The 14,916-nt window shown below is 36.3% G+C and overlaps 1 protein-coding gene across 1 annotated transcript; it reads left to right on the top strand.

The window, feature by feature from the left end:
• The first annotated feature begins 10,796 nt into the window (after window positions 1-10,796).
• Window positions 10,797-11,457, top strand: LOC134665215 (eukaryotic translation initiation factor 1A, X-chromosomal). The gene has a single exon (XM_063522091.1). The coding sequence runs from the start codon at window positions 10,926-10,928 to the stop codon at window positions 11,370-11,372; it is 447 nt and encodes a 148-aa protein (XP_063378161.1). The 5' UTR covers window positions 10,797-10,925; the 3' UTR covers window positions 11,373-11,457.
• The last annotated feature ends 3,459 nt before the right edge of the window (window positions 11,458-14,916 follow it).

Below are 14,916 nucleotides of genomic sequence, written 5' to 3'. Positions count from 1 at the left end.
AGGATTTTTGACTTGCACGTGAACAACCTGTATAGGGAACGTATATGAACTGTAGGGGACAGCGACCAAGATGGCAAACCCTACATCAATGCATAATAAAAAGTGAATGAACTGTAGAGCTTTGGCGCGAAGCACTTCCTTTGGCGCGAAGTGTCAATCTACATTTTATGTTTGTGATTCAGGCCACAAGATGGCAGACCCTCGAATGCGCACATGGTCCCCATAACATATCAAGTCGTGTGAGGCACGAAATGTACTCACTTTATATCAAGACAATGTTTATCTCATATGTTCCATATGTACATACGCACAGCATCTAAATTCCATTAAGCACGTCACTTTTAGTTAATTTCCGTGTCACCTAACACAATCTTAGTTAGGCAGCTATGCATAGGTTGGCAGCATTACGTGGGTGGCAGCCAGCGATGCAGGGGAAGCGAGCGTTAACCCTTCTGCAGTTCATTCGCCGTCTGGCCTCACCCCCACCGACCTCCCACCACCCAGCGACTGCAAGCCTGGCTATACTGCAACCCAACACTTTTTATACCTAGTACTTATTTCTGCGAAAGCCATTACTAGGACCATGTAAAATTATATACCCGCTCTCATGTTTTTATTTGGCTGATATTGAAACAAATTTTAAAAAACGATTTCATTTTAGTACAGTACAGATAATAAATACCTAACACATTTTTTATACCACGACAATGGCAAAGATGTTAAGCGGCCACCACAGCACATGGGCACTTGCAACTCTAGTGGAGTTACACGCGCGTTGCTGACCCTAGGATTCAGTGTGTCGACGGGTTAAGGGACAAATACCGGTCATCCTTAATAGCACAGGGCCATCAAGAACACAACACTACATAATCAGACTATACTAAGTAGCAGTGTTCTTATGACTATAGTTATGACTCGTATTCTGTAAACTTTAAGACTCCACTTTTAAGCAGTCGGTATGCAAGTGAGCCTATATTCGTATTTTTGGCTTGCTCAGATTTCAATAGCACAAAGGAGCACTTTGCTCTCTTGTAAATTAAATTAGTAACTATTTTATACGTCTTTTACTTCCTGTTGGCAAAAATATTTAATATCGGAAGTTGAATAGTCCTTGAAGAAAATTGCTAGATAGGGTCGTGGCATCAAGCATGACGTTGCATTTCTTAATTAACAGTTTCGTTTAAACAACAAGCATTTCTTCTCTGACACAGCCACTTTGTCATTAGAAAAGGACGTAAAAATGCAGGTGCGAAAGATTTTCCTCCCATAGCAAATTCGAATTTCGCGACTTTTCCTACTAAGTTGGGTGTGTTTGCGGTTGTATCCGATACAGGATTCGACAATGTGAAAACGCTCTGTAGTTAAAAGTAGGTACACTCCACGTCAAAGATATGTTTACATTTTTCGCCTTTATTTATTACATAGGAGTAGGTGCTTTAAGTGTAGGTAAACATATTTTTGACGTGGACTGTACCTATTCGCATCGGAGTGATCTTTACAATATCTTACAAGTGTAGAGTCTACACTTACTTACTCGTCAGTAATTATTTGATGCTCTATCGCTAGCGTAAAGGTGAAGGTAGGTAGGTACCTACTCGAAAGCCGCAGACGAATGCGCACCATGAATTGAAGTTGATTCGCATAATCTTAGTTTTCACTCCTTGTTCCTCGACTTTACAGATAATGTTTCCTGCGAGAAAGAAAGACTGATATAATTTGTTTCCTGATGGCACTATCTGCCGCAAATCTATACATTTTTTTCTAAGACCTACCATGTCAATTTTATGTTGTGTTTTCCCGCATCGAAAACCTATGGAACCTGGGGTCCGTTCGGCAACCTAATTAGCGCCAGAAGAATACGCGCAGGCACAAGCTTTTAATACCTATAAGCAGATTTCATATACATACATATGGTGTAATATATGTATAAGATAGAAACAATTTTTCTGAGAATATTTTTATTGGAAAAATACAGAGTAACTAACATAACCACAATGTATGTTCATAGAAAAAAAATGCGAGTTTACTTATTATTAGAAAACTTGAAGCAACATAAAACCAACTTCTGGTACAAATATGATCATAAATCAACTATTTTCCTTATGCCACAAATAAATGATCATCATCTAGTACTTAGCGTATAGGTAGGTACTTATCTACCTACTATCAAAGCCGGAATTTAAAATCACAGCCATAACTTCTTCAAATCTGTATAATTATTAGAAAACAGTAATCTAAAGTATAAAGATCAGAGGCGTAACTAGGGGGGGGTTGGAGGGGGCACGTGCCCCGGGCGCCGTCCAAGGGGGGGGCGCCAAAATGGGCAAAATACCTCCCTTAGAAAATGGACCAGCCAAAATGTAGGACACAGCCAAATTTTTTTTTCGCGACTTGCTCAGTAGGTGTAATCCCAAAATCTCCCTGGCAAGGAAAATGCAGTTATTTTTTAGCCAACCTGTATACAGGATGGTCCAAACCTTGATGTCCAAAAATTTTTTTTAGTATCGTCGTCGTGGGTTATCAGAATATATATACCCCATGATTAGCCGATTTTTCGTAGTTTACGAGTTTAACTTTTAACTTTTGTTAAGAAATTCCGGGGTGAAGCTTTGCTTTGCTTTTATGTCTTCTAATACATGTTCGTGGTATTTTAGACTGGTCATATTTTTCATAAAAACGATTTCGACTGGCAAAGCATATTACTTTTTGGCAACCGGGTTTTTTAACCTAATTAGACCCCGCTGAATCCGAATTTGCCGGTTGCTTGATCGAATTCTTGACCGGAAGTGAGATATTTGACATTAAAGGTCCCTTTTTTTCGTTTTTCGTAAATAACTCTTAAACGGTGGCGCATAGCAAAAAATGTTCTATTACATAAGTAATCTGCATAAAATTACCTACAAGAAACATTCGGTATAATTTTTCGCTAGGATCAATATTCAAAGAGATTTCAACGCGGGAAATTTAATTATAATCACTTCTAAGGTCCCGTTTTTTAGGTTTTCGTAAATAACTCATAAACGGTGGCCAATATCAAAAAATGTTGTTAGACTTTAATAATCTACACAAAATTTTGAATAAAAAAGATTCAGTACACTTTTCGCAGGGATCAATATTTAAAAAGATAATAAAGAGGGAAAGTTAATTATAATAAATTCTAAGGTTCCTTGTTTTTATTTTTTCGTTAATAATTTGAAAAGTATGACTCATAGCAAAAAAAATCTTATACATAAATAATAAACGTAAAATTTTCTACAAGAAACATGTAGAACACTTTTCGCTGGGATCAATATTTAAAAAGACAAAGCAGCGGGTAAGTTAATTATAATCAATTTTAAAGTCCCTTTTTAGTTTTTTGTAAATAACTCGTAAATGGTGTCCCATAGCAAAATAGGTTTTTAATAACAAATTATCAACATAAAATTTCCTCCAAAAAACATCTAGAACACTTTTCTCTAGGATCAATATTTCAAGCGATATTAAAGGAAGAAAGTTAATTACAATCAGTTCACAGGTCACTTGTTTTTAGAGTTTCGTAAATAACTTGTAAACGGTGGCCCGTTGCAAAACAATATTCTACATAAATACTAAACATAAAATTGTCCACAAAAAAGGTTCTGTACACTTTTTCGCTACGATCGATATTCAAAGAGGTATTAAAGGGGGGTAAGTTAATTATAATCAATTTTCAGGTCCCTATTTTTAGGTTTTCGTAAATGACTCGTAAAATAAGGCTCATAGCAAAATATTAATGTTCTTGTAAATAAATAATCGATATAAAATTTTCTACGAAAAACATATGGAACACTTTTCTCTTTTTAGGGTTCCGTACCTCAAAATGAAAATAAACCGGCCAAGCGCGAGTCGGACTCGCGTTGCAAGGGTTCCGTACATTACCCAATTTTTAACAATGTATTTTGTATATGTGAAACGCGAGTTTAAAAAACCTGTCGGGATTGGTTCAAACACTAAGTAATGCCCGACTCGCGCTTGACTGCATAATTCTAAAATTTTAGACCCAATCGTTTCGGAGATAAAGCCCCTCCCCCCAAAATAAAACATTAAAATACAAAAAATTACCATCGGGGGCATGGTCTGGCCTTTATCTCCGAAACTACTGGGTCTACATTTTTAAAATAAAATAAAATAAAATAGTTCCTTACCTATATAGACGAAAACCTAAAAATAGGGACCTGGAAATTGAATATAATTAACTTACCCCCTTTAATACCTCTTTAAATATTGATCGTAGCGAAAAAGTGTACAGAACCTTTTTTGTGGACAATTTTATGTTTAGTATTTATGTAGAATATTGTTTTGCAACGGGCCACCGTTTACGAGTTATTTACGAAAAACTAAAAAAAAGTGACCTGTGAACTGATTGTAATTAACTTTCTTCTCTTAATATCGCTTGAAATATTGATCCTAGAGAAAAGTGTTCTAGATGTTTTTTGGAGGAAATTTTATGTTGATAATTTGTTATTTGTGTTGTTTGTGTGTGTGTTTGTATTTAGTGATAAGTTTCTTTCATTGCACTTGCAACACCTACTGACATATGTAAATTTATTAATTTCCGCTACCCAAAGGTTGTCTGGAAGAGATCGCTTTTTAGCGATAAGACCGCCTGTTGTTTACCTCTGCCTGTATTTCTGTTTTCTTTTGTATTGTCTTATTTTATTGAGGTGTGCAATAAAGAGTATTTGTATTGTATTGTATTGTATTGTTATTAAAAACCTATTTTGCTATGGGACACCATTTACGAGTTATTTACAAAAAACTAAAAAGGGACTTTAAAATTGATTATAATTAACTTACCCGCTGCTTTGTCTTTTTAAATATTGATCCTAGCGAAAAGTGTTCTACATGTTTCTTGTAGAAAATTTTACGTTTATTATTTATGTATAAGATTTTTTTTGCTATGAGTCATACATTTCAAATTATTAACGAAAAAATAAAAACAAGGAACCTTAGAATTTATTATAATTAACTTTCCCTCTTTATTATCTTTTTAAATATTGATCCCTGCGAAAAGTGTACTGAATCTTTTTTATTCAAAATTTTGTGTAGATTATTAAAGTCTAACAACATTTTTTGATATTGGCCACCGTTTATGAGTTATTTACGAAAACCTAAAAAACGGGACCTTAGAAGTGATTATAATTAAATTTCCCGCGTTGAAATCTCTTTGAATATTGATCCTAGCGAAAAATTGTACTGAATCTTTCTTGTAGGCAATTTTATGTAGATTACTTATGTAATAGAACATTTTTTGCTATGCGCCAACGTTTAAGAGTTATTTACGAAAAACGAAAAAAGGGACCTTTAATGTCAAATATCTCACTTCCGGTCAAGATTTCGATCGAGCAACCGGCAAATTCGGATTCAGCAGGGTCTAATTAGGTTAAAACACCCGGTTGCCAAAAAGTAATATGATTTGCCAGTCGCATCAAGAAGGAGAGCGATTTTGAATATTTTTGTCTAGTCTATTTGCACATATAACATGAAATAGCGATGGGGAAGTGACACCATAAAATAATAGTAGAAATAACAAAAGAGGACTTTTTTAATGAATTACTAATTTGGAAGCTTTCCACCTCAGTTCCTTTGACCGGCGACTCTGAAAAATTAGGACTATTAAGTATCACTTTTTTGACCTTTTAAAAAAACTTAGGGTCTAGCAGTTTCTAAAATAACAAAAAGTCCTTGAAATCGCTTGTATTTTATCATTATTTATTTTTTATTTATTTAGGTAAGGGCAACATCTAAGCTTGAACTCAGCTCAACTCAGCCAAGTGAGGATGCTGTTGTTTTAGCAACTGCGCCGTTGGTCAAGGATTATGTTACAAAAAGAAACAATAAAGTTCAATAGTTTTTTTTTTAATTAAATCTTCACCCCAGAATTTCTTAACAAACGTTAAAAGTAATAAAAATCATAATTCGAAAACTACGAAACGTCGGCTAACGTACATATTCTAATAGCCCACAGCGTGAGAAATTTAAAAAAATTATGGACGTCAAGGTTTGGACCACCCTGTATAAGACATGCCGTGATAACATCGCTCGTTCTGTGATACTAGAATGTCGTGAAAAACCTGTGTCAGGTTTCGATGTGGGATCGGGACAATCTAGTCCAATTCAATCCCACCAAGACTCAATTTTGCGCGTTTAGGGCTAAGAAAACCTCATTTTTCAAGGCACAAGCCTTCCCATGTCAGGGAGTATTGGGAGCCTCGGTGTTGAGATCTCCATCAGTGACGTCCAATAATTTCGTAGCCACCTTGCTGGGTAGGCTGCGCTCGTATCCAAAAAAAAACTCGGTGTGCTCAATAAAGGGAGGCGATACTTTACTCTGGGGTAGACAGATCCCGTTTATTGAGTACTGCTGTCACCTTTGGGCAGGAGCATCTGGATGCCACCTTGGACCCTTCAAATCAGTCCAAAGGCGCGCTGTACCTGTGAATAGTCTACGATCCCAAACTCACAAGCGATATTGAACCTTTAAGTCTAAGGAGATCTCCAAAAAATAAGTGTATAAGTTTTAAAATGGTCGGCAACGCGCATGTGACCGCGGACCATCAGGTGGGTCGTAAGCTTGTTAGCCACTGATGTACTAAAAACACTTTTTTGTCTCAATTAAAAGTAAACTGTAAGTAATAAGTAAAAAAGTAACTCTTTCGTTAGTTCATTTCGTTTGGGGGGGAGGGGGGGGGCGCAAATTTGGTGCCTGCCCCGGGCGCCATATCCTCTAGCTACGCCTCTGATAAAGATACAACATATTCAGACTGTAAATCTTCGTACGGATTTACATTACCCAACCCGTCAAGGAACCGGACCGGAGCCGCCACCGATATAAATGGTTATTACATCTACATTTTCGTGGACTACTAACTGCTGAGAAGGACAGGTCAAATTATATGTTTATTATTTCCCCGTCCCTCTTAGCATCCTGAACTTACGCAGTGTCGGACGAAAAGGTAGTTGTAATAACCCGAGTAGCGAAAATGCATATGTGCAAAGACCCTTATCCGTTTAAAATTACAAAAATCACAGCTTATCAGCTTTTTCAGATCACTAAAAATTATTATTTTTTCTTTGTAAATATTACATATAACCGAAATGAAACGTAACAACATTCTTTAAATCTTAGTTCTAATCTACAACTAAGGAATACCGGATGGTCGGAGCCGACACTGAGGGCCTACCGCGAACCACGTTCGACGTGTTGCCTCTCTGTCGCACTTGTAAATTCGTACGTAAGTGTGACAGGGAGGCAACACGTCGACCGTGGTTCGCGGTAGGCCCTCTGGTTTAGTAGCGGAAAATGATAAACATTAGTCATATTTCTATTTCAACAATCGTGACAGAGTACACATATATGATATTTTTTAAAGAATAAGAACCATGCTGTCTCAGAGTATTTCTTACTTACTATCACTTTGATACAGTATTATTTTAATAATACGACATGATAGGTAGGATCTTATTAATTTAAATATACCTATCTATCTAGTAACAATTATGATAAGCACTTGTTTGAGATATTCATCTTAAATAATTAATAAACCACGAATCAAAGGCAAGTAAATAATAAAAACTAATAAGTACCTATAGTTTTTCTGATAATGCAGTTTCTTGTAGATCATGTAGATGGCGACACTAACTCTCACTAACCTCTCTCACTAACTCTCATCTCTGGACTTTAATTAACTGTGCTTCAAAAGTACTGGACAATTTGGACTGTGTAGTGCCATACAGCGCCATCTACTTCAGCAGTCAAATCTTATACTGCATGTCAGATAGAAAATAGAGAAGAAACTACTATCGCGCTTAAAGATACAATAAAAAGTTTATCGTAATGCACGAATGTGCAAATTTAATTGGTATGCATTATCAAGAACCAGTTTGTACATAATCTAAAAATTTAAATTCGCAAGGCAATCTTTTTTACGTTACATTCGCCACCACATCTTCAAAAGATTGTTGCCTAGTCGTCCTGACCTTGTTTTGCGCGGTTCCTCTTGGCCACGACGCAAATTCAAGAACTTGGCCATGACAGCTTTCGTCAAGTAGACATGGTGAACACGATGAGTTGCTGGTGGCAGTCTAAGCACGCGAGATAAGAGACGCCGCTGCACTGAGGTATTCATTTTAATACACAGTGATCGTTCACATTCCCAACAAATTCTAAACAGCTCTTCACTTGGCAGGCAGACTCCCTTTAACTCTTTTGAAGTTATGTACTTATGGAACCAATGTTTCTCATTCGTGACCAATCCGTCTATGCATTCTTCGCATCTCAGGTTTTTTGCTAACTCAACAGCCATATAACCAGCTATGTAGCCAACCATCTGGAATTTCTCCATCTTGTCATGTTCCTTATCTAAAAGTTTAACGAATTTGGTAGTATTCGCGAGTGCTCGCTGGTCATCTTGAGTTTTGCGTCGCTTTTCGTTAACAACCGAATAAGTCTCGTCAAAAGAGCGTTTGCCGCACGATTTTTTTATGGCATCCAGAGATACTTTAAGAGTTTTTGAAAGGTTTGTTGGGGAGCTCTCTATTTGAATAGAGCCTGTTAAAGTATACTTCAAATCATCAAAGAATCTCTTATATATTTTTTGGAATTTACTGGCATCATCACGAGGATTAAGTTTGCGAATAATTGCAAACAGTTCATCAATTTGATCCCAGCTGAGTCGATGAGTAGGAATACAGTTTATAATTCTTTTTGCCACTAAATTGTTGTATAAATGTTTCAGGCTTTCAATGCTAATCAACAAGCCTTTAAATCCTCCTGCATGGAAATCAGGGTCTTCCACAGCAAGCTGTTTTCCTATTCCTTGCTTTTCATAGGTAATTGAAGAAATGTATTTCTTTGCCTCATCCAAAAACTCAATGATTTCCTTCCCATTTTCTTGACAAATCGGTTTTTTATAGCCTGATTGACCAACTTTTGAAAACAAAATGTAATACAAAGTGTTGATCATGGTGATGTATTCTATTGTTGGGCCAGAGCCAGCAAAGTTTGGGAGCTTTAATCTATTCTTGCAAATTTCTAGTGCAGTGCCTACACTTGGCAACATCAGTTCAGAGATGAGGTCAATCTTCAAAAGCATGTTCCTCAAGTCTAGCATGTCACTTGAGAAATGAAACTGGAATGTTTTGTTTGAAAGAATTTTACCCAGCTGGTCAATGAATTCTTGACATATTTTTCCCTTTTGTCCATTAAAAAAATCTTTTTTTGAACAAATTGTGTGATAAAGGCTTCTTAGACTCAGGGTTGGGTCTTCAAACAAGGTGACTGGATCTCCTGATACTGGATGTTTGAAGGTGGTTTTCAATTTCCTATGGCTATCAAGCTGACCACCTAGGGCTTTTGCTACACTTTTGGTTGTTGTAATGGAGACAATATCAACACCAACTTCATGACTGCGGTGCAAACACATCATGATATAATTTGCCTGAGCTTTGGAGTTCAAAGTATTATCACACATTAAATAGCAGACAGGAATTTTCCAGTTTTCCTCAATACTTACAAGCAATATGACATATGCATGCCTTCCTTCAGTTTCATCATCAAAATCGCCATCTAAATGGCCAGCGCCAACATCAACATTCACAGATCGACTTCGGACAAACATTTGGAGATGATCAGCCACAAGTGAGAAAATTTGTCTCTTGCCCTTCTGGACAACCCGCTTTTGCAATATTTCAAAAGCTTGTTTAGTAAATCCTGGATTAAACTTGTCATTTTCAAGCCAACTACCCAACACTTTTATATTAGGCAGGGGTGAATTATAATTTTCTCTAATATATTGATAGGCTTCAGGTGAATAGGAATGTAGAAAACTAGCAAACAATTTCAGGCTGTCGGTAGGATGGTCAAGGACATCTAAAACTGTATTTTTGTCATAATCATTATCAACATCCTCAGCTGCATAAGTTAATACCATCTCCTGTTCACAAAGTAGCATCCTTTTTCTGACCATTTCTTTCAAAATATCTTGCATACTCATTGTTACCTTTTTCCTGGGTTGCTTGGTATTGGAGGGACCATTTCGACTGGGTTCAAAATTGCTGCTGCAACTGGAGTTTGAACCATCAGTACTCATTTCTGTATATTCTTCGGAGTTGGAGTAGGATAAACAGTCGCTCGCGTCGGACTCTACACCAACGCTCATTGAAGCTGCTGAAAATACGTGATTCTATGAAAATTCACAAATAAGTAATGTTTTTCAAAAACGATGTTATGTCGGGAAATGTACTTTTTTTAAACAATGAAATATATACGTACAGGTTTTCTTCAGGATAATCGATTTATCGCGCTTTTAAAACTTTTCATAAGCGATAGTGTGACTCCAGTCTAACTTAGTAAACATAGTATTTTTCTTTCGAAATAATTTCTTTTTTCAAATAACTCCGTTAATAAGTTTCCAAGTTGGCCATACCCGGCAAACAACGAGTCAAACCAGTCAAACAAATGATGTTGTCACGGTTGGCAGCGCTGGCAGCGGTTGGCAGCGCTGTTAGCGCAAAGATTTTCATTCACTATCCTTAATTTCTCTATTCTAGATAATTTCATCGCTTTTGCAAATTTGCAAGGAGGACCGTGAGTGCAAGGGTTTATCATTGTTTATTTAGTATGGCAACACTGAACTCACATAATCTATATTGGATCGGAGGTCCTACCGCAAACCACGTACGTTGTGTTGTGTCTCTGTCACACTTACGCATAATTTACAAGTGCGACAGAGAGGCAGTTCATTGAACGTGGTTCGCTGTAGACCCTTGGATCTTTTGTGATTTGACAACCCCAAACCAACCACACCGTGCGTGGCTGCTTGTCAAGAACATCAGTCAAAGAAAGCAAATTCATGAGATTTTCATAGTATAATTGTATATGTTTGTACTCAAGATTATAATATAACATGCCGAAAAATAAAGGAAAAGGAGGTAAAAACAGGAGGAGGGGTAAGAACGAGAATGAAACTGAGAAGCGTGAATTAGTGTTCAAAGAAGACGGACAGGAGTACGCCCAAGTCACAAAGATGCTCGGTAATGGCCGCTTGGAGGCCATGTGCTTCGATGGCACAAAACGTCTTTGTCATATTCGAGGGAAGCTAAGAAAAAAGGTATGGATAAACCAAGGTGACATCATTCTGATAGGCCTACGAGATTACCAAGACGCCAAGGCAGATGTCATCCTAAAGTACACTCCTGATGAGGCAAGGAATCTGAAGACGTACGGAGAGTTCCCAGAAACAGTGCGCATCAATGAGACTGTGGTCTATTCTGTGGATGGTCTGGATGAGGACATTGAATTCGGCGATGAAGTTAGTTCAGAAGATGAAGCTGATGCGGTAGATGCTATATGAGAACATCTACCTATATTTATATTGTTTACAGTAAGTCCGTGTACATTGTTTCCCTGTTATGAATAAACATGACTTGGTGATTTTAGTGATCAAAATTATTTCATGAACCTCATTTTAAATTGTCTAGAACTATCAGCGTATTTCTTACATGAAAACTTGTAGTGAACACTGTATTGTTATTTATTTCTATCACAAACAACATCATAATATTGTGCAACATTCCTTAGATTAATCATTCACCTCTTACTTGCTATTGTTTCACCAAGTTTTAAGGAATGTATATAAATTAAACATAAAAAACCAAAACTGATTGTAATTATTTACTTCTAATTACCAAAAACATTAACAAGTTTTGTGCTCTTTATTGAATATGTTACTTGGTAATGCAGAATAGGTTTTAACATTAATATTTACTATTCTAATAATAATTTTGGCTCTGATAACTACTTCTATTCTTTGCCAAGAAATGGCTCTCATGTTCAATGAGTGGCTGTACAAAAGTTTAGAATGTAACATTTCCAAGTAATTAACTAAGAGTCAATACTTCACTCTCGACAGATAAAAGAATCCCATTTTGGATTTGACAAGATAATTATTGAACCATTCATAAAATTTGCTTAACACATTCAGTGCCAAAAACCCGCTGCATGGGTTTATTTTGTATTGGAAATGGGGCGCTTGGCACTGAAAGTGTTAATTGAATTGTGTTGGAACTTTACATTGATTTCTTTATTCATTAAATAGTGGAAAAGCTAAGTACAAAAACCTATAGGTAAAAATTTGGGATCAAATCACCATCAATGTGCAAGGCGCCCAGAAGGCTGGCTAAATTTCCTCACAGTATACTAATACTCTATACAAAATAGTGGTTAGCTCTGTGGTTGCTAGAAATCTTTATAGAAGCTGGATTTTAGGAATCTGAATAACATATTCATTAAAAAATCCTTAAACGAGGAATGACCAGCTGGTTTGCTGTTTAGGCTTATTAAGCAGTTGATAAGCGTTATTACACCAATTTTAGTTTAATGATTAAATAATTTGTTCAAGTATTTATCTGTCCCAAATGGTCCCAAAATTTTCAACAACTGGTTGCAAAACTTGGTTGCCAAACCGGCCGAGGGGGCATAAGATGTTAAATAGTATGTTGGTATCTATCTAGTCCTCCAAGATAGATACTGTGGTGTGGATGTACCTTTAAGAGTAGATTAATCTAAAAACTATATCAAGAAGCTATAGTGTCATGTACAAATGCAATAATCACAATGAATTTTTGAGTTATGAATGAATGAAAATCTTTATTTCAGGCAACTAGTGGCCCATACATAAATACCTTAAAATTAGCATACATATTATAAAAATATATTTTAAAACTAAACACTACTAAACTCATTATATCTGCGATGCATTAAGTACGCAACCCCGGAGTTATTCCCACCAAAAAAATCCCAGTTATTAGCACTGGTAAAAAGTTGTCACCAGTGGTATCATTTCATCAGGCCACCCAATCAAGTTGGCGGGCGTGGCCTCGCCTGGCGATCATCCTTGCACCGTAGAACCTAAATGGTGCGCTCCGGCTGTGGAATGAGCTCCCTCCCTGCCGAGGTTTTCTCGAGGAGCTACAGTAAAGGGTTCTTCAAAAAAGGAATGTCAGGTTTTTTAAAGGGTCGGCAACGCGCATGTATCACCTCTGGAGTTGCAGGCGTCTATAGGCTAAGGCGACTGTTTACCATACTATGCTTTTTTGCCAGTGGTAAAATTAAAAAATACCCTTGGGACAAGTGGGTTTTTTCCCAGTAGTTACGACCAAATTTTTTTCAAGAACAATACTAATACTTAAGTCTTTTAAGTCTGCAACGATTTTAATAGGTAGCACACCGACTTTATCAATATACTTTGTAGTTTCACAGTGCCTTGGTTTTATACTGTAATGCTGTGTTACTTATTTGATCAATAAAATAAAAAAAAAAAAAAATCAATAGAAACTATAGAAAGAGGCGGCAAATTAAAAAAAAATCTAGGCGTAGAGTTAACTTCCTATAGAAAGTTTGAATTTCGCGCCTTTTTCTAGTGACAAACTGGGTGTGTTTGATGGCTCCTCTACACGATGGGCCAACGCCGGCCACTCCAAGGGACGCAGCCATGCGGTAGAATGAGATAGCAATAGTAGGGTCAGTAAGGTCATTTAGCATGCACTTTAGTCTCAGGCGATGCCGCTTGGCATGATTGTTCCTTAGGTCAAACAAAGTTGATCTGGCCCGGTAGACAGGAGATCGTACCATGCAGACCCCCCAAAAAGGGGGGGTGAAAGAGTCGGCTCCCCAGGTCCAATCTATGCAATATTCCTTCCTAGTCTTAGCAACTAGGGCAAGTTATATATCATTTTCGTATAAATTAGGGACGAGGAATTCATTTTTGAAATAATTATTATGCCTTTCCATACAAAAAAAAATATTTTTGTACAAAACATGAAAATGTTATGTCATTTTTTGTGACAATTTTGGATGTTACAATCACAGTGTGGCGATTTGCACTAAATAAAAAATTAGACGATGTAGCCCATGTATTCTTTATTCTGGAAAATATCACTTTATAGTAGACATTCATACATTTTTTTGTAAAAAAAAAAATAATTTATAGCGCGTGGCGGTAACGATTTCCATACAAATGGAACTATGCCCAAAGTCAAAGATTAAAAATGTTTACTAAAACACTGAATTTGACATTTTAAAAGTTTAAATATTATGTTTTAATAATTTTTCCATGCGTTTTTGCCCTTTTTTGGTACAAATTTGTTGTTTTTATTTTTCTTCCACACAAACTTTCTCCCCCCCCCCATTTCCATGCACTTTAGTCTCAGGCGCCCTTAAGGGTAGATATTTTTAAATTTGTTTTTATAACTAACTTATTCCTTTTGTAATTAATCGATGTTCAAACGTTCAGGTTAAAATGTTCGGTAGTTTAGGATCTACATGTGTTTGAGCTAAAGACATTTTATTTCATAATATCCCATACATTATAATATCTAACAAAACTCTGCGTACTTCCAGACATCATACAATCTAAACCGCTGAAGATATTAAGCTCAAATTATCAACATCAATTAAATGCGACAGGTTTAAGTTTAAAATAAAACAAAAATTTTATAAAATCAACGCTTAAGGGGGGGAAATGGGGGGGAGAAAGTTTGTGTGGAAGAAAAATAAAAACAACAAATTTGTACCAAAAAAGGGCAAAAACGCATGGAAAAATTATTAAACATTATATTTAAACTTTTAAAATGTCAAATTCAGTGTTTTAGTAAACATTTTTAATCTTTGATTTTGGGCATAGTTCCATTTGTATGGAAATTGTTACCGCCACGCGCTATAAATTATTTTTTTATTACAAAATAATGTATGAATGCCTACTATAAAGTGATATTTTCCCGAATAAAGAATACATGGGCTACATCGTCCAATTTTTTATTTAGTGCAAATCGCCACACTGTGATTGTAACATCCAAAATTGTCACAAAAAATGACATAACATTTTCATGTTTTGTACA

This window comes from Cydia fagiglandana, chromosome 6 (genome assembly GCF_963556715.1).
Source record: "Cydia fagiglandana chromosome 6, ilCydFagi1.1, whole genome shotgun sequence".
In the NCBI taxonomy this organism is placed as follows: Eukaryota; Metazoa; Arthropoda; class Insecta; order Lepidoptera; family Tortricidae; genus Cydia; species Cydia fagiglandana.
The sequence above is the reverse complement of the archived record's forward strand: the minus strand, read 5'-3'. Positions and strand labels throughout refer to the sequence as shown.